The following is an 18,867-nucleotide window of genomic DNA, read 5'->3' on the forward strand; positions in this document are numbered from 1 at the left end:
TGGCTAATGCAGACACAGCCAAAGTTGATGTTACTCCCAGCACTGCAGCTGCTTGGAAAAGTCGTGTGCTGGCTAAGTTGCTTTCTAAAGCAGGCCAATTTTTGATAGCAACATTCATGTTTCGCCCTACTGCCAGCATCAGTGCTGATAAATAAAACCTAAAAGAAGTTAGAATAGAGACTGAATATCTTCACTTTGAACTAGAGTGTTGAGTTTTCAGAAGGACGAAGACATGGCTATTAACGCCCACGAAGGCTCTGAGCAGACATTGGTTTTCACAAAGGAAAGCAGTTCAAGTAGTCATCATGGGTTCCCTCCAAGCCTTGGTTACACACCTCCCACCTATGGGGGGAATTTCAAGGGAGAGATTTCTGGAACCCCACCAGTGAAGGCAGCAGTCACATACGAGGGAGTGCTTACAGGGAGTCTGTCAGTATGCTCGTATAACCATATTTAGAGTTAACTTAAATATCTGTACGCTAAAACATCCGAGCACTAATACCCTGCTGCTTACACGACAGTCAACTTTTTATTTCCTTTTTTAACTCAAAAATCATATTCAAATCTACAAAATAAGATAACATTAAACTAGAAACTCCTTGTTTGGACTATGATTGATGTTAGGTTAGTATAGGAGAGTTAAATGCCATGAAGTAGAGGTCCAACAATACTGTTTTTTTTTTATTCCAGGAGGAAAGAGAAAAGGGAAGCACCAGTGAGAGCCACATCCTGCTCTGCCTCTGTGCAGCGCCTCCCGCCACTGCTCCTGCAATGCATCTGCTGGGGAAGGGGCCAAGGAGAGCTCCCGAGAATCCCCCACACTGCATGGCTGTGGTTGCAGGCAGAGCAGGTGTTTTAAGGAAAAGAGAATGAACGGAAAGAAAAAAATACCAATGGGAGGAGAGTGTAAAGGAAAGGTTTTTGACTGTGCAGCCTTTGAGCAAAGAGGTTTATTCAGGGAATCACTTTTTTTTTTTTTACAAAAACCATTTTGCCCTTTAAGTGAAAGAAACTGTCTTTTCCAATTCGGGAGCCCTCATGATATCTGTTTCATAAAAAGTGATTAGATTAGTATTTTATTTTGGTTCTGTTTGGCTCCCCATCATGGGAGATGACTATTCTAGTTGTACCATTTATTCCCTACAAAGTTCCAAGAAACAAAAGGCTACCTAATAAACTGGAACAATACAAACACTGCATTCCATGATAGAAAGAGTTGATGCCTACTTTAAAAAAGGTTTTTAATTTTAAAACTTTCTCCTTTAAAACTTTCAAAATTAACTCACTTTGGACTGGATTCACAGAAGAAAGAATTTATAGTACTGATTCTCATTCCACCACTTTGTATAACCCAGTGATGAACACAGAGTAGTGGCAGCATACACCAAGTGTTAGTGCTACCAAGAAGCCAGCTAGATGGTGTCTGTGTACCAATACCAATTCTCTCACTCTAAGTGAGCAATGAAATACAAATCCATCCAAGCCATTTCCTCACAGCAGTAGCTTAGAAAACACAACTGATCTGTCAGATACTTAAACAGGTAATTTAACAGAGACCACATTAGGGATTGTGTGTGGCAAAATTTGTTATAATTCTAGAATAATTTACGGTGATAGTCCTTTTGAACTATTTTTTGGTAATCTATTTGATGTAGGAAACTAAGTTAAAAATATGGGAACCTGTGATTATTTCACTTCACAATCTCTCAACTTTGTCCTAAAAAGACTCATCTCTCTGTCACTTCTCACTGAAGGCTAGATACTACCAGGGCTGCAAGGTGATGGTATTATGGTAAGTTCATTTCAAAACTCAAGCATCAAAGGCCACCCTCACCTGATGCTTGGCCATCTCCAATCCCTCCAAAACCATCGTCTTAAAGTCCTCCTGTTTGTCCTGTGGAAGGAAAGAGGAGAACTTTCAGACTGCATTTCATATATCAAAATAATACTTTGCCATGAAGGCTGTGCAGTTAGTTTGTTGGGTGCTATTTTTTCAGCAAAAAAATCATCCATCCCAAAGAATCCATTATCCAGAATCATCACACTGGAGCTAGTGGGGCCAAGACACTATTAGACAATAATAGCACTGACAGTTTGTTCTTCTGTTTATTGCCAGCAGTGTCAAAGGAAGTTTAAAGCACATTTCTTTCAGAGAACAAATACCATACTGTGCGTGTCTGAGTATTAGTCACAGTCAGAGTGTCCTGAAGTACAATTAAGGTCAACTGAAACATTTTGCTCAGAAATAGTATTTTCTAAGAGAAGCACACAGCTACATACAACAGTATTCTCCTCTGCACAAAAAGGAAATGGCCTGGACACCAGTATTCATTACCTCATTTTTATCTCATCCTCATATCCCCAGTTTTGGTTCAAAACGTGCAACTGCTGCCTTGACTACAGGGTTTCAGAAATTCTGGAAGTTTTGTATCTCCCTGAAGCATATTGTGGAAACCCTCCCTTCACGCCTATACCTCAGCATATAGTACTTACCAGCATGTATATTTTATAATTGATGCAGAGACATTATTTGGAATGTGATAACTTTCTAACAGGTATAGAACACAACAGAAAGCATCAGGGTCAGAGGCTACATCTGATTAGCAGCCTGTTAAAACTTGTTACTCCTTTTACATGTTGTTAGGAGAAGAACATTTTCATCTTATTTTCAAAGACAGTAACATGAAAACTGTAGATATGCATCAAATACTTGTTTTATTCCCTAAAGCTGCAAGCCTTTGCTAACTAGTTTAGGTCCATCTGCAGCTAAGTTATCACTAAACTTTATGTACCACTTGCATGTCAGTAGTGTTTTTTTTTTAATCTAACGAAAACATTTCTCCCATATGACTGAGTCCCTCTTTCCCTGGCCCAGCCAGGCAGCCTTTGCCAGTGAGCCAAAGTGCCTGCCTGGAAGAGTCTGTCCTCGCAGAAGGAGCAGCAAAGTATCCCTTTTCATTTTTCTTTCTTTATGGCAGCAGAAAAGTGCTCTCTGGGACAGGGTTTGGTCAGCTTTCATCAGCTCATCAGGCCTCCACCCCTAACCAAACAAGGGTTTTTACAATATCTCACATACCAACATAATGAGGCCTCTAATTCCACTCCTAGTTTACAAATTATACAGCCCATTTCCCACCAGAACTGTTTCTACTGCTCCCTGCTTCTCCCTTTCATTCCCACTGCCTCAGGGCAGGAAACAGCCCTCCCTGGCTCTGCACAGTTTCAAAACTCTTGGGATTCTGTGGTTCTCTCATTTATGGAAAGGCAACACTGTTTTCTAAATAATTTAATGAGGTTAATAGGAACAAAAATGTTTTTCTACCCCAAAAGATAATTATACTAGTAGCTACATAAATGATTTGAAATCTGACCATCTGAAAATGATTTTTGCATCAAAATGTATTAGACTTTGAGGTACATTCTACTCTTTACTCAAATAAGTGTTTTTTAATTGGATACTCCAAAGCCACTGAGCAGAGTCATCTTCTTCATACCTGCGTATGTTTTTTGCCCAGTGCTGACCTGAGGCTGCTCCAGTGGAAATCTCCCACTCTAGATAACCTCCTTTCCATTTTCCATCAAAACAAAACCAAACACAAACAAAAAAGTGCTGCAAGTTACTGAACGCAAAAGTTTTCAGTGCAAAGGGAAACTGGAAGAAAGTGACAAACCTTCGCTCTTTTTCGCAGCAGTTTTGCTAGACGTACCACATATGGTTTAAATTCTCTTTGATGAGTGCCCTGTCTTCGTACCTCCAAGCCCGAATCATCTGATGCTTCTGGAATAAAAGCCCAACGATACCTGCCACAAGATAGCATAAGCAGACATTATCCTTACTGAACATGCACACTTTTCTGCTAGATCTAAGAGTATGACAGGATGAGGTAGTTGAACTAAATTTTAAAGAAATAAGAAAAAGAAACCTTGTCAAGATAGAATAGGAAAGCCATATTCTGAAAAGGAAGAGATAACATGGTTGAAAAAAGGAGCATTTGCTTTCTCCTTTATAATTTCTTAAAATATTAAAGTATACCAAAAGCAAGAAGGGGCAGAGAAGCTAAAAGTAGCAGCATTCACATCTCTATTGTGTACAAGGGAACTGAAAGTAGTTCTGAATTGTAAAACATGCAAGTTATCTAAAACATTTTGCTGCACAAGTGCAGTGTTTACTATAACACATCAAATGTTCTCAATATACTCTGTTGATAACAGAAGCTCATTTATTTTATCTATTCAAGTGCCAGTAGGCTCAGATGGACCTTTCCCCTCTGCTTCCCCTCGCTACACTGTAAAGATTGGTTAGTTGCATCATACACTATAAAGGGAATCAAAGTTTCTTTCCTTAATGATTCAGTCCAAGCTGCGGTGAGAACATCATAAAAAGAGAGAGTGATTCCGCATGACTACAGTCTTTGCAGAAATACACACTAATGACTATGGAGAAATATTTTAATAAAACCAATTTGGCTAATAATGAGAAGCAGAACAGCATGGAAAATTCAATGAGAATTGCGAATGAACTCCCCAAATCAAAAAACATTCAAGATTAGTTTTGCACTTCAGAGTACTACAGGGCACGAACTGACACAGTGTGTGCAAACTCTCTCCTCCCTACATGAGAATCTTCTGAGTAACAGGAAAATTAGAGTTGACCAAACGTCTACAGATCTGTGCCAGGGCAGTAGCGCTTAGCTGGTCACTACTGTGCAATGTAACAGAAGAGATGAGATATGTTGTTCTGTCCTGTGCTGCCTCTTGTTTCTGGGGTCTCCAGTAAATGCAAAGCCAGTTGCTTTGCATTGATTTTTTGCAACAGAACAGGACTGCTGAGGGAAAATAGCTTGCAGACAGAAACAACTACTGACCAAGAATAATCTATGCCTCCTTCACAAGCAGGTTTGTTGACACGTCTTCCAGTCAAATAAGGCAGGAATATTTTAAGTGAAGTCATATTGAGATTATACAGTCTTCTGATCTGATGCTTTAGTCATTGAGATACATGGGTGTATTTTGGGTTCCTGGACATTACTGCAACTAAATTCATTAAAAATAAAATAAATCATTACTATTCCTGATTAGCTCACAACTGTGGAGAACCTCCAGTCACATGCTGAACAAAAACAGCTTAAAACTCATCTGCAGCCTAGCATCATTTGCTCTGGGGACTGCATTGACACAGGGAGGGAATACCTTGTGGGCTACTTTGGGATGAAAGCCAGAAAGAGAAAGGAAAACAAAGATTTTAAACACTAGAGTTTTACCAAAAAACAGTTAAGCATCCCAAAACCTAAATTATAGCCTCTTTTACTTACATCTGAAATTGAGGAAGGTTTTCAGATGGTAATGCTAGGGCCAAATCCAGAAATTTGCAAGCAGACAGGTACAGGTTCAACCATCTCTGGCTATTGTAGGATGTGGAGAAACCATTGCCCCCTGTGTATGTTGTCTCCAGACCAGCAACAGATGGGCCAGAAGTTCTAAAATAAAGTATAGAGGGCAGGTGAGTCATAATGGCTTTCTGCTGTTTTGGGAAGATCCTCTTTCTGCATTTGCCTTTATAAACATAAAACTCTTTATTAACTAGTTTAAATCTGATTCCATAAATCAAAATAGAACATTGCAGATCTTTGCTATGCTTGCAGTTTATGTTTAAATGCATTACGCTGCATCTGATCCCCATCAGCCATCAAAATTAAGAGCAAGTCCTACCTTGCAAGTCACGGGGATTTTACTGTATCTTAGGGAAAGAATCTCCAAAAGAATAAAGAGAAACTAAGTAAAAATGACAGACAGAACTTGGGCATCCAACTCCTCATTCTTTTGCAAAATCTGCTTCTTCTGTTAGAATTGACTGAAATTGAATCATACTGTGTAAAGAGTGGATGGGACGGAAACAGATAATGAAACTAGAAAAAACCTTAACTCATCCTCATGCCTTTATAACACTGGAAGAAATAAAATTTTTATTAGATTTTTTTTGTAAATACTCCGTCAACCTTATTAAAATATTCATATGATACAAAAAAGCTGTAAGGTCATACTACACACATTTTAGTTACAAAAGTAGTATCATTTTAGTCAGCAAGACTAGGACTGTAGAAAATAATGTACCTCTATTGCATGATTTTGAGTAAGGTGATAGTAGTATTTTTTTTTGTTTGTTTGTTTTGCCTTTCAAGAAGAATAATCTGAACAGTATGTCCTTGGTCAGACTGGAATACTCTGCTTCTCCTTTTATTTTGAACTTGAAAATTTTTTGAAGACAAACTATTTTAAAAATAATTCAGCTGTCCATCAGCATGTCAGAAGATTGCAGATCATTATCAAGTTAAACAGGCAGGAAATTCAGTTTAAGTTTACCTGGAAATGTCTTCATCCGCAGTTAGCTCCTGTTCCATCAACAGAAACACTTGTACCTGAAAAATCAAATGCTGTATTTTAATACCATTTTTTTACATACTGTGATGTAAAATTCTGTAGGAAAGTCTGAGGAATAAGCCTTAGAAGAACTGCTTTTTGGAGCTTTTTCCATTCATGGATGATGAAACAACTCACTGAACTACGAATGGTCCCTGACACCCTGGAACTCCTTCAACTCATACATATAGCTCAAGTAGTGCAGGGGCCACATAAGCTGGCTATTTGATGGCCAGAAAAGCTCTCACAGGCCAATCCCTTCCACTACCCAGAAAGAGGACCCAAAGAACACTAACACTAAAAGGAAACTAGATAACTAATAATATAAAGGAACAGTCAAGTTCAAGCGTGAGCCCCTGGAGATGACAAAGTCTTGTCCACTGAAAGTAGTTCCTAGACTGCTGTAACTTGCATCAGTGCCAGCAGACAGCAGAAGAATCAGGGTGCCATGCTGCTCTCAGCTCTGAGCAGATCTTAGTAGAATGGGATTCCTAATATTTATGCCATTGACAGGCTCAAGTTTAAATAAGCCTATTGCCAGTTTTTAAAATATTTTATGTAGCTTCATTCCTTCTGTTGCTTAGATTAATGGTTAACAAAGGCCTAACTTAGCCTCCAGCAGATAAAATAATAATAAAAAAATCACAGCAATGATTCTACTTGGCATTTTAGGTTAACCAGTCCCTTAGGAATTACTTGGCTAACAGGCTAAACGGACTACAAGATGAACCAGCCATTCCCCTCCATACTCATTCCCAAAGCAACACCACAACTGAAACCCAGATGGTTGCAAAGAGCCAACCCCAGACACTCCATATGTAGCAGTTCTGAAAACAGGTGTTATCATGTCTTGCTACGACAGAGTGACCTAAGAATTAAAAACAAAGCCAGGTATCGGGCCTTTTATACATCTAACTACTAAATTTCAGCAACAGTGTGGCGGGAATTACGACCAATTGCCAATGCAACATGGAGTCTGTCTCCCTCTTTATGCAGGTTCTCATCCTCATTGCTGGAGGAGGAGGGCTAAATAACCAGGAAAGCAGCAACAGGAGAAAGTGAACAAGAACAGTGAGGGAGCACAAATAGCTGGAAGGGTACATGTACCCTATTGAATTGGTAAGTAGACCCTATTGAATTGGTAAGTAGGAATAAGTAGGGAACACTGTGGCAAAATGCAAACTCAATTCAGGAGACACCCGAATAGATTAAACAGCGTAAGTCAACAATTTTTCTATCGTTTAAAAAAAAAAAAAAAAAGAAAAAAAAAAGACACCAGGACTGAAAATACATCAGCATTCAATTTAAACTGTGTCCACTGTACATTTAATCATAAACAGTGCATCTATAACCAATTTTGTATCAGTAACAGTTTTTCTTAAAAGCATTCAGCAGTTGTGTCTCAAATTTGCAAAAGTCTTCCAAGTCAGGAATACTAATGTCAACTCACCAGTTCAGTGATCATAGTAGGCCAAAGTGAGGTAAGGTGCTGTGGAGACATTCTTAAAAGCAATACTCTGAAAAACAGGAACACTTGGGAATGAAGAGTGGGCACCTGTGGCAAACGAAGACTTTCTACCAGCCTTTCTGAAAGAAAAAAGTGAACAACAATTCCTCAGTTCAAAATAATTCCAACTAGGATCTTCTCTTTCCCTTCATTTATCCTCAAAACTTTTTTCTTTAATATCTGTCATGCTAATATTTCAGTACTTTGCTACAGTTTATTGATTCTGTCAACACACAAAACAACCACTTTCACTAAGCAATGAACAAAAACAAAAATCTCAAAACAAAACAAATACACATTTTGATCAAAGTTCTCTATATTAATAAAATATTGCATCTGAGAGTTTTCCTTATCTTATGGAGAATTTCACTCCATTTCAGAAAGCGGATGTTAGCAGATTTCAAAATATGATAACAGCTCACATACCCAACATTAATATTATTAAAAGGCTGCATCATCACAGCATATGAAAGGCTGCATCACATGGCATATCACACAGGGATAATATCCTCTTAGTTAATCATAACCATCACTAAGCATTCAACGCAGAGGCAGATATATAAAGCAATTTTTCATTCAAACCAGCACATGCACTTCACAGTTCAGACCAGTAAAACCAACTGGTATCTTGAACACTGTAAACTCAGCTACTGACTGACTGGGAAAAGAACCTCAAAGAATAAATCCTACAACAAATGAAACAAGAAAGATAATGCAATTGACCTTCTATATGAAGGAAGAGACCAAAGCATCCATCTTGGTAACACCAAGAGACAATACACTTAGAAGAAAGTGCCCTAACCATCTGCATCTTAGAAAAAAGAAAGAAACAAACATATCTCATTCCCAATCACTTAATGAAATGAGTCAGCTGGAAGAGATGTGCTTCAGTGATAATTAGGACAGACAAACAGAGGAGCAGAAATTGTAAGAAGAATTTAAAAACCTCTTCAAGGTCAGCCTTTGTATTTATCCCCATTTCAACACTGAAGATATAAGTACCTATTATGTCAAAAAGCACCCAAGAACACCGATCAAGGTACAAAATGACAAATCAGTGATACAATCTAGCTAAATGTCAACTGGAAATTGGGAAATCCAGGTATTTTGCAACCATTTAAGATTCAAAATGTTCCCACTAAAATCAGCAGAAACTTGGCATTCAGTTATGGAAATTGAATCACACAAATATTTCAGAGGACAGATTTACCTGTTGTTATCCAGAAATTTCTCTCTCAGATGGCACGTAACACTAGAACTTTGTCATAAAAATATTCCTCAGCCACAATCAGTTTCAAGAGAAAGAATTCCATTAAGGGACACATTTTTACCGACCTTGTATGTCTGGAAGGTATTTCTGGTACTGGTCTATTTCACTACTGAAGATCGCGAAGGCCAGTCTCTTCAGGAGCAGAGCACGCTGCTCCAGCTCTGCCTCCCGATTAGCAAAGAGATTGAGGGAACTGCTCTGAGCCACGGCCACTCGTGCTGAAAGAGAAAATGAGTAGCGCTGAGAGGAACTTCAAATTTCTCTTCCGTTTCACCTTCAGGCATAAATAATTCTTACTTTTGTTGGATTAATGCAATTCAAAAACATCCACTAAGAAAATACCCTTGCCATTTGTATTTGTAACCACATTGATTTAAAAATATATATTGAAAGAAAGTTCTTAGATATGCACAATCCCTCTGGCTTTTTGTTTGTTTGTTTTAAATATAGTTTGCATGCACAGATGGTCAGAAGCTTTGGTTGTGCAGAATCAATTTTTCCTTAAGCAGAGTTAGTGTCAAAGATCTAAAAAAAAAAAAAAAAAAAAAAAAAAAAAAAACCCTCTGGTTAATAAAATCTGTTGTATAAACAAAAATCCCTGTGGGCCAGGATGGTCTCAAATTCCCTCACTTCAAATGATTTTACTTATGAATCTCAAGAAAAAAAATAGTTGAAAAAAAAAAACCATATCCATTCTGTCTGAATTATCCAGAGTTGAACAAAAGTTTAAGATCTTCATTTTCTGTTTTTTATGTTTCCCTTGGAGAAAAGTTACCACTACATCAATAATACTTACTCATCAAATCTCTGAATGTGGTTTTGTCATGTGTCATCAAATTATCCATAATAGTTCTCCAACTAAAAGAGGAAGATTGTACACAAATTAGAAAAGGAAGAAATCCTTATAGGAGACTTTCTGCTCTTTTAACTAAACTATCTTTAATTTGCTAAAACTTCTTACCTAATCTCTTTGTTATATAGGTATCATTTCATCAGTACAGTTTGACTGATTTGTACCTATGCAATGCTTAGGAATTTTGTTCATCTTATTAAAAATATATATTTTTAAAATAGATCTGAAGTTGAAAAATGTACTTGTACATAGAAATTAATATTAGGTGTGGTGTATACTATATATATATATATATATATATATATATGTACACACACACACACACAAAAGTGTATATAATATTCTTTGTGCAGTAATTTAAAATACAAAACACCCCTCCTTTCTTCTCTCAACAGAGAGATATCTTGGGAAATTTTGCTCCATATTACATATCTTCACGTGTAAGAGTATACATACATAAAACTCATAACAGCCACCAACACAAGCAAGAAGAAAAGTCTTACTGGTTAACACAAGAAGCATCCATTTGGAAGAAACTGGAATCCATGAAGAGATCAAATGCTTCCTTTTTCCATGCTCTCCTTGTATACTGATACCCACTAAGACTGCTTAATAACTGAACACAGGCTCGATAGCTGGATGCATTGTGAGCACTAAACAAAATAAAGTCAACATAAGGTAATTTTAAACAGTTGCTTTATAAGAAGGTTTCAATAGATAATTCAATCCCTATCCTATCTGATTCAACTGAAGTGTTAGATACACCAAATTTCAATCAACTATAAAGATCTACATAAATTGAATAAATTGTAAAGATACCTGTGATTACGGAGGTAGGGAACAACATAGTGCATAATATTTACAAGCAAAGGAATAACTCTCTCTTTTTCATCGCTGTAGAAAACCATATCCAAGAGATGAGCCAAAACCTATAAAAAGTGAGGAAAAAACGTTTTCGCTCACTCCCAAGCTACTTTATGCTTACCACAAGCAATTTTTTTTGTATAGTGTTTTGCACTGAATGTTCAAGTTCACAATGGACGCAGTCAAATTCCAGGTACTATATAAAATCCAAAGTATAAACATAAAACATACCTTCATTTTTAAAGGGAACTTAGGTAAAAACACAAAAGTATAAACTCTTGGTCAAAGCATTCTACAGAATAAGCTAAAAAAAAAAAAAAACCCACACCGAAGACTGACTGTGATGATCAGCAGAAAATAACACATACCACAAACAGCACAAAGTTTGTCACCAAAAACATCCTCTATACTATACATCTGAAAAGGCACAACCTACTTTGCATCCATCTCGCCAAATCTTTTTAAACTGTTTCGTTCTATACATTGTTATATGACAGGAACCTCTATCTTTTCACATCAATGTTTCAAGTCAAATATCTTTCCTCAAACATCCAGCCCAAAGCTTTTTGCAATTATAAAAGATTATTAAAAATCAGTATTTAGTACAGCTGAGGAGACATTTACCTCAGAAAGTAAGGTTAATGCATGGACACTATAGACTGATGGAGTTATGTTTGAAGTTTCCATTGCTGGAGACAACATATCTAAACAAAAAAAAAAAGTCTGAAATTAATTTTCTTAAGCCATTATTTACTTTACAAGCATATTTTAATAGCGTGTATTTTGAAGCTGCACAGACTCTGTCAGATATACTGCATAAGATACCAATACCTGAACATAGAATCATAGAATCACAGAATCAGTGAGGTTGGAAGGGACCTCTGGAGATCATCTAGTCCAACCTCACTGCTCAGCACCGTCACCTAGAGCATGTTAGACAGGGTTGCATCCAGGCGGGCCTTGAAGATCTCCAGAGAAGGAGACTCCACAACCTCTCTGGGCAACCTGTGCCAGGGCTCCGTCACTCTCGCAGGGAAGAAATTCCCCCTCACGCTCAGGCAGAACTTCCTGTGCTTCAGTTTCTGCCCATTGCCTCTTGTCCTGTCACATGGGACAACTCAAAAGAGTTTGTCCCCGTCCCCTTGACACCCTCCCATCAGGTACTTATACACATTGATAAGATCCCCTCTCAGTCTTCTCTTCCCCAGGCTGAAGAGGCCCAGATGGAAGCATTTTTATAAATATTTAACATATAAAATACTAAACTAGTATTTTCACTTTTATATATACATATATACGTATACATATTTAAGTTAAAGCTTTGTTAATTTTGGTCTGATAATTAAATGAATTACAATGTTTTATTTAAAATAAAAGATGAAAACAAAACCACCTTCAACATCAGATTCCAAGTTGTTTCCATCAACCATAATCTTGGGGGAAGGCTTAACCTCCAAGTTTCGTCTTAGCCAAGTAGTCTGTTCCAAGGAAGAACCAGCAATCGCCCCAATGGCATCCACTATCTTGTGTGTCACATCCTGGTGGAAAAACAACAACTAAACCTTTTACGAACTTTGTGCAGACGGCTACGTTCATTGTCCTGACACAGTTTTTGTTGGAAGTTTATATAGGATAGAACAATTCATTATTCTTTTTTTTTAATCACTTCTGTTCAATATTATCAGTGATGAAAAACTCCCCAGAAGATAATGTGAGATTTTTCCATAGATAAAATCAAATTACAAATATACTAAACAGAAGATACCAAAGACTCATTTCAAAGTACATAAATGATACGTAAAAATATTCTAATTCATTCAAAAAGGTTCTAATTCAACAAAATAAAAATTTGTAGATATTTAGTGTATCTTTCTACGAAAAAACAGACTATTTTTTTTTTTTTTGCAGAAGTCCTTTCTACCAAATATATCTAATCCAGTTATAAATGTGCATCTGGTTGTGGCAACAAGCTTCTTGTTAAAAATATGCACCAAAATATATAATAAAATATATATTTAAAAAAAATCTAAGATTTACTGTACAGGCACCTTTAGTATTTGGAGAAGAGTAAGGAAGTTATATTCTGTGTATGAACATGACTGCTTAATTCAAGCAGGGCTCTGTCATGTTTTTCAACAAGGCATTATAATATCACCTCATATGTGAAACACATTTTTGTTTCCATTGACATTTACATCCCTGGGAATCTCAATTGTTTTTTCTTAATCCTGAGCTACTTGGGAAAAAAAAAAAAAAAAAAAAAACTAATTCAACTTGCACATCATATCATATACATAGATTATATACATAGATTCATCAGATCTTTACTGGTTTACCAGCTTTTACCAGCTTTTAAAATAAAGCTAAATAAGACATCTAATTTAGCTTGTATCTGCAGTCAGTGCAGAGAGACAGCAATTTCCAAAGTACAATTTATCCTCTTCTATGAAAAGCAAAATGAATTGTACTCCCTTAAGGTTCCTCTGTCTCTCTAATGCCCATGGGTGGAGAATAAATAACTCTACCTAAAACTTTCAGCTCAGCATTTACAGACATCAGGAATTTACACTCAAGACTTAAGTAACAGAAATTGCACCATTTTGCAGTATGATTTCTACTGATGAGAGGTGCCATCAACTCTTTGTATATGGCAAGCATATATACTGAAAAGTTCACAAAATTGATGTTTCATCCTAAACAAATATGTTACAAATTATAATCACCTAAGTCTGATTCATGCAAAATATAAGTACTTAACTCTCATTTAAATCAGAGTACATCCCTAAATCCCCATATATCTTTAATTAAACCTCTAGTGCAGAATATAAAACTGCCAGCAGTGAAAAATGTTCTATGTTATCATGGTGCTCCAATGTACCTCCTTCTTCAGTTTTAAGCATTTAAATCTTCAATATTTGTTAAAAAAAAATCATGTTTCAGCAAATTCCCATCTTACCTCATATCAAAAAATGAAGTAGTATCATATAACCAAGATTATATGACAGCAACAGAATGAATTGTACAGAATGATATGTTTCTGAAGCCAACAGACTTCTTATGAAAAAACTAATGGTGTTGCCCAATCTGCTTTTGGGCCCCCATTAGAATTTTTTAAACAATTATTCCAAGAAAAAAAAAAAAAAGAGAGAAGTAAGGAAGCCCAACAACATAAAACAGAAAAGTCTGGCAATCAAAAATAGTGACATAAAACAGGCGAAGTTTCTGCTTGGAGAAATCACTGCAGAGACTAGAATGCTAAATAAGAACAGGATATATATAAGTTCTTTTTTAATAGAGGAAAAGAAATATTAATCTAAACATCAAAAAACCCACACTGTTTCATGGACAGCATGGTTAACAAAGGTTGCTTTCTAACCCTACAGGACTTTTGCCCTGTGACCATTTCTCTAATACAGCCCATTCATTAGCTCTCCACAATATTCTCCCTACAGCTCTCTCTCACTTCCCAAGGTGATTGGCTGGAAAACTGGCAGTGCCTGGCTAGTAGCTATCCAGCTGCTTCTTCTTGAGAAAGATAAAGGGGAATTTCATCTGTTCTTTCCCTTAATGGGGGCAGTAATTTCTCCTTTTTCTACCTAATTGCCAATTTTCAAAAGCATGTAGGAACATTTAGGATGTCTTTCAAATTTTGCTCAAAATTCACCAACAGTTTTTGGGGTGGCAAAACAGGGAGAGCACAGAGGTCTCATTTCTTTAGGGAACTACACTAAATAAAACAGTCAATTTCAAAACAATAAACATTTTAAAAATTTGTTTAGCAGTTATCAATTGCTTAGAAACATTTTTCCAGGGAAAATCATTCGGATACACTATTGTCATTCACATGATTCCCTCAAATGAGGCATTTATTGTTCAATATTTTCAAAGCATATATATATGTGTGTGTGTGTGTGTGTCTGTGTGTGTGTATATATATATATATAATATATATATATATAAAAATACATATATAATTTGTTTTGTTTTACCTGAAGATCTCTCTGATCTTTCTTATTCTCCAGACTTGGATTTTTCATAATAAATTCATTAAGAACACTGCAAAAATAATCAAGTAGACAGGTTTTATTCTTATAACAAAACTCAGAACAACTCTGAAGAAATTTACAGGTATAACACTTATTTACGAAATCTTCAGTTATTTCTCTTTAATTTACTAACATTCTAGAATACATGTTTCCAAGTTTCTTAACCAGAATAGAATATTTTCCAAGTGTTCTTAACCAGAATAGTTTATGAAGTACATGTTTTACTAGAACACACAAAAATATCTTTAAGGTCAATTTTTTAGCAAAATTAAATTCCAGAAAATGGTGCCTTGATGCTTTATACAGAAAACCATATTCAACATTTTATTTCTAACATTCCACAAGCAGTTTACATGCTGGGGATTAACCTAATCTTTTTCAGTAGGCTATAAATATACACTTAACAAACAGTAATTGGAGTTATTTGCTAAGTAAAACCAGAAGCTTAAATCTACTGTTTAAAGAGTCTGAACAGCTCAAATAATCAGTAATGTAATAAAAATCTTGGCTTTTATCATATTACAGTATACAGTTTAATACATATAACCATTCCTCAGAGAAAAAACTAATTTGACAGACTAAGAAATAGGGATTCCTCTCTATTCTTAGTTAATGATTTGGAAAGACCAACACTTCCATATGATTTCACACACTTATAATTGAACTTCCTTAGAAATCACAAGTATCAAGTGCTTACCCAAGTATGAGGAATTGTCCTGGGGCTGGAAGACCAACCTGGATAGAGTCCTTTAGTAGAAGCAGTAGTGATGCCCAACTATCTACTAAGCTGGTCACCGGAATCCTAAAAGAGAAAGTAATGACAGCAATGAAAACAGGATCTTATCTCTCAGGTGTCCTTTTTTTTTTTTTTTTTTTTAATTTAAACTTCACAGTTCTCCAGTCTGATATTGTGAATCAACATTCATATATAGCTTGTTTAATAACTGATTTAATACTAGGTGGCTACATCAAGCTTGTAGTATACAGACTCTAGAAAAGGCAGAAGGCAGAACAGTGCACTCAAAAGATATGCTTTTCAGCCAGTGGTTGGAGTCATACCAGTGAGCTACAGTATAATTAAATTCAGCTTTCGGTGGCTCAGGGGCAGATTTCCTGCAGGATTTTTAGGTAGGGAAAGAAAGGTGATGCAGAACTGCGGAAATCTTAAAATACCTTTCTTCATTATAATACCTACGGTTCAAAACCATTCTTTTTTTTTTTTTTTTTTTTTTTTAAACTTTAGATTAACAGGGAATTTTTTATCCTATGGATTATAAAAGATAAAAACAACCAGATCATCCATCCGCTTCTTATGACAAAAATAAAATCCAACTTCTTGTCTTACCTCTGAGTATAGGCATAGAAAAACTGCAACATGCAAACTTCCAGTGAAAGATGCTTCTAGGAAGAAGATATGAAATTTGTGCAATTAGAAAGACGCAATTAACTTTTTTTGTTGTTGTTTGTCACTGCAAAAATGACAATGCTGAAATGTTACAGCAGTGACTGAAGACAACTTATTTCATTAACAGTATCTTACGAATTCCCATTCAAGCATCTTTATATAAAGTTTTTTTTTCTTTTGCTCTTTCCTCCTTTTCCCACCTCCCTTTCTCACCTTTAAAAAGTCAACCTGACTCCACGCTACACGTTTGTTTCCCTCATGTAAATATCGTATCCCTATGCAACATGATCTTTTACAGAAACAGTACATAAGATTCTGGAGTTTTTTAATAAATAGCAGTAACTTAGGCAGGTATGACTTCTTTTTATTTCCCTGCCAAAGGTTCATCCATCCACTATATATTCAAAATCTTCAGATTGTAGTGAATGGTAGCATGAATTGTTTGAATTTGTGAATGAAGTATCCACATCATTTAATGTCTAAGCTTCTGTAAAAAGCTATTAAATAAATGAATAGTGCATTTACAATTTTCATACCTTGTCCTTTGCTATGGCTGGAGGCTGCTTCAACACTTCCTTCACTGTTTGTATAACAGTCTCAGTTCTCATTACGCTGATAGAGCGAACTAGCTCTACCAGTAGAAGTTGTTCTTCACCAGCTGCAGGAATAACCTAAAAGCATCAAATGTATGTCATAGATTTTCATCACAGACAATGCCTGCACTAAAATTAAGACAGTCTGCCTCACACAGTTCTTATCAAGTAAAACAAAAAAGATCTGCTACTACATGGGTCACTTGGGTTGCAGATCTGAACTGCCTGCCAGACGAGCTAACTATAGACAATAAAGTGAATCCTATGAAGTTGCCTTTATTGTGAGTGATGCTTTTAAGAAAGCTCTTAATGAGAAGACTTTTCCCAAGTGAACAACAGTGTTCTGACAATTCCTGAGTGTCACAGTAAAAAACTCTAAAAGTTTCCTCCAAGAAAATACTCTGTCTTCAACTACTTTTGTGGTAGTTTTCAAGTTAATACAGAATACTGCAATAAAAACAGTCAATGAACAATCAAGCAACTAAGCATGCAAAAGCCTGGAAATATGAAACACAATGTTGGAAGCATTGGTTTAGGCTGGACCACTATAATCTATCTGGGTTCTAATTTGGAAATACATTCCTTCCCACAAGAATAGATTTTTCTGTTAACAAAATATTCATACTGTCTTCAAATAGGACATGCTATATTTGATATGTCAGATAAATTTATAGAAATCATTTCCATCTAGGGTATGATGGGAGTCAAGAGCTCCTGATAGTCATCACTGAACTTACAGTACAGTCTTAAAAAGCTGCATAGTGATTGGGTAGGTGAGGTGAGGTGGTGAGGTGAAGAACATACATTTGCCTGCATTGTGTGAGATAATTACATAAGTAAAGCCTGTAACAAAATATACATGCCAAGGGGTCACTTAAATTTACAATCATGGCTTCAAAAACAAAAGGGCTGCAAGTGCTCTGTACTTCTGCAAATTTAGGTGATTAAAAAGGATAGTGAATACATTCAGGTATTTGAGTATGAATACACTGAACCAAATAATTCACTCAAAAAAAAGTATGCTTTTAAGAGGTTATGCCAATAGTGAAAAAGTATTCATATAGGAGCAAAAGTGCTCATATATTCTATTTATGAAGGGGTATAGTATACATCCATACCCTTAAGCCTGTTCATAAATTATCATTATTATCTTACTGTACTGCATAGCAAACTTGGTGACAGATTGCATCCATACTGCCCTAGATTCCAGACAGGTACAGAACAGGAAGACCAGGTTTTAAAGAAAGCATTTTTTTTTTAATCACAGTCACAATAGGAGACACACCACTTCAGCTAAAATGCCAGTAATTAATAGTTCATCCGGGGGCTTGGAGTTTTTTACTCTGTTCCTGAAGAATTCAGGAAGATAACCCAGTTCTAAATTCAATTGGTAGCTTCCTGACAATATACTTGCTAATTAAGAAATACAATTTATAGAAATATTTTCCATATTCCATAACATGCATTTTTCACTGGAACCACTGACATTATCCTTAATACTTTCAAATCACTTGAAGGTACTACCTCTCTTCAAAGTGACCATGGTAGTATACACATACCTTTGTCCTAGAAGTATTTTTATTTTGCCTCCTTTCATTCCATACAAATGCAATAGCAGCCATGAAGTGAACACCATGATTCATTGAAATTGGGCCCAACAGTTCAAGAATCTGCTGCCTCAAATTCTGAAATATGGAAGCAGAACATATATGCCTTTAAATAAGCAGAACATTATGTTCAAAATGCCATGCTCAAATGGCAACTGTCACTATTTTTTTTGTCAAAATGTAAGTATGCACTGAGTGCATTCATAAAGCTCTACACTACATCTGGTACTCTTTAATCATTATATTAGTGACTAAAACAATGGAAGAGAATATACACTTTTTAAATTTGCAAATGTTAATGAAAT

The 18,867-nt window shown here is 36.0% G+C and overlaps 1 protein-coding gene across 2 annotated transcripts in view; it reads right to left on the minus strand.

Annotated features, from left to right (window-relative positions):
• Positions 1–18,867, minus strand: part of DOP1A (DOP1 leucine zipper like protein A) — a 62,043-nt gene that overhangs the window by 1,191 nt on the left and 41,985 nt on the right. Inside the window, exons 22-37 of one of the 2 annotated variants that reach the window (XM_062572804.1) lie at positions 18,515–18,640; positions 16,899–17,033; positions 16,303–16,358; positions 15,655–15,759; positions 14,901–14,967; positions 12,305–12,449; positions 11,536–11,615; positions 10,867–10,976; positions 10,551–10,700; positions 9,991–10,052; positions 9,260–9,412; positions 7,868–8,004; positions 6,361–6,416; positions 5,313–5,477; positions 3,672–3,801; positions 1,835–1,894 (exon numbers count right to left, since the gene is read on the minus strand). In XM_062572804.1, coding sequence (XP_062428788.1) covers positions 1,835–1,894; positions 3,672–3,801; positions 5,313–5,477; positions 6,361–6,416; positions 7,868–8,004; positions 9,260–9,412; positions 9,991–10,052; positions 10,551–10,700; positions 10,867–10,976; positions 11,536–11,615; positions 12,305–12,449; positions 14,901–14,967; positions 15,655–15,759; positions 16,303–16,358; positions 16,899–17,033; positions 18,515–18,640 — 1,737 coding nt within the window. The remainder of the gene's footprint in view (positions 1–1,834; positions 1,895–3,671; positions 3,802–5,312; positions 5,478–6,360; positions 6,417–7,867; positions 8,005–9,259; positions 9,413–9,990; positions 10,053–10,550; positions 10,701–10,866; positions 10,977–11,535; positions 11,616–12,304; positions 12,450–14,900; positions 14,968–15,654; positions 15,760–16,302; positions 16,359–16,898; positions 17,034–18,514; positions 18,641–18,867) is intronic. The other variant, XM_062572805.1, reaches the window with a different exon arrangement.

The sequence above is a fragment of the Rhea pennata genome, chromosome 3 (assembly GCF_028389875.1).
Source record: "Rhea pennata isolate bPtePen1 chromosome 3, bPtePen1.pri, whole genome shotgun sequence".
NCBI lineage: Eukaryota > Metazoa > Chordata > Aves > Rheiformes > Rheidae > Rhea > Rhea pennata.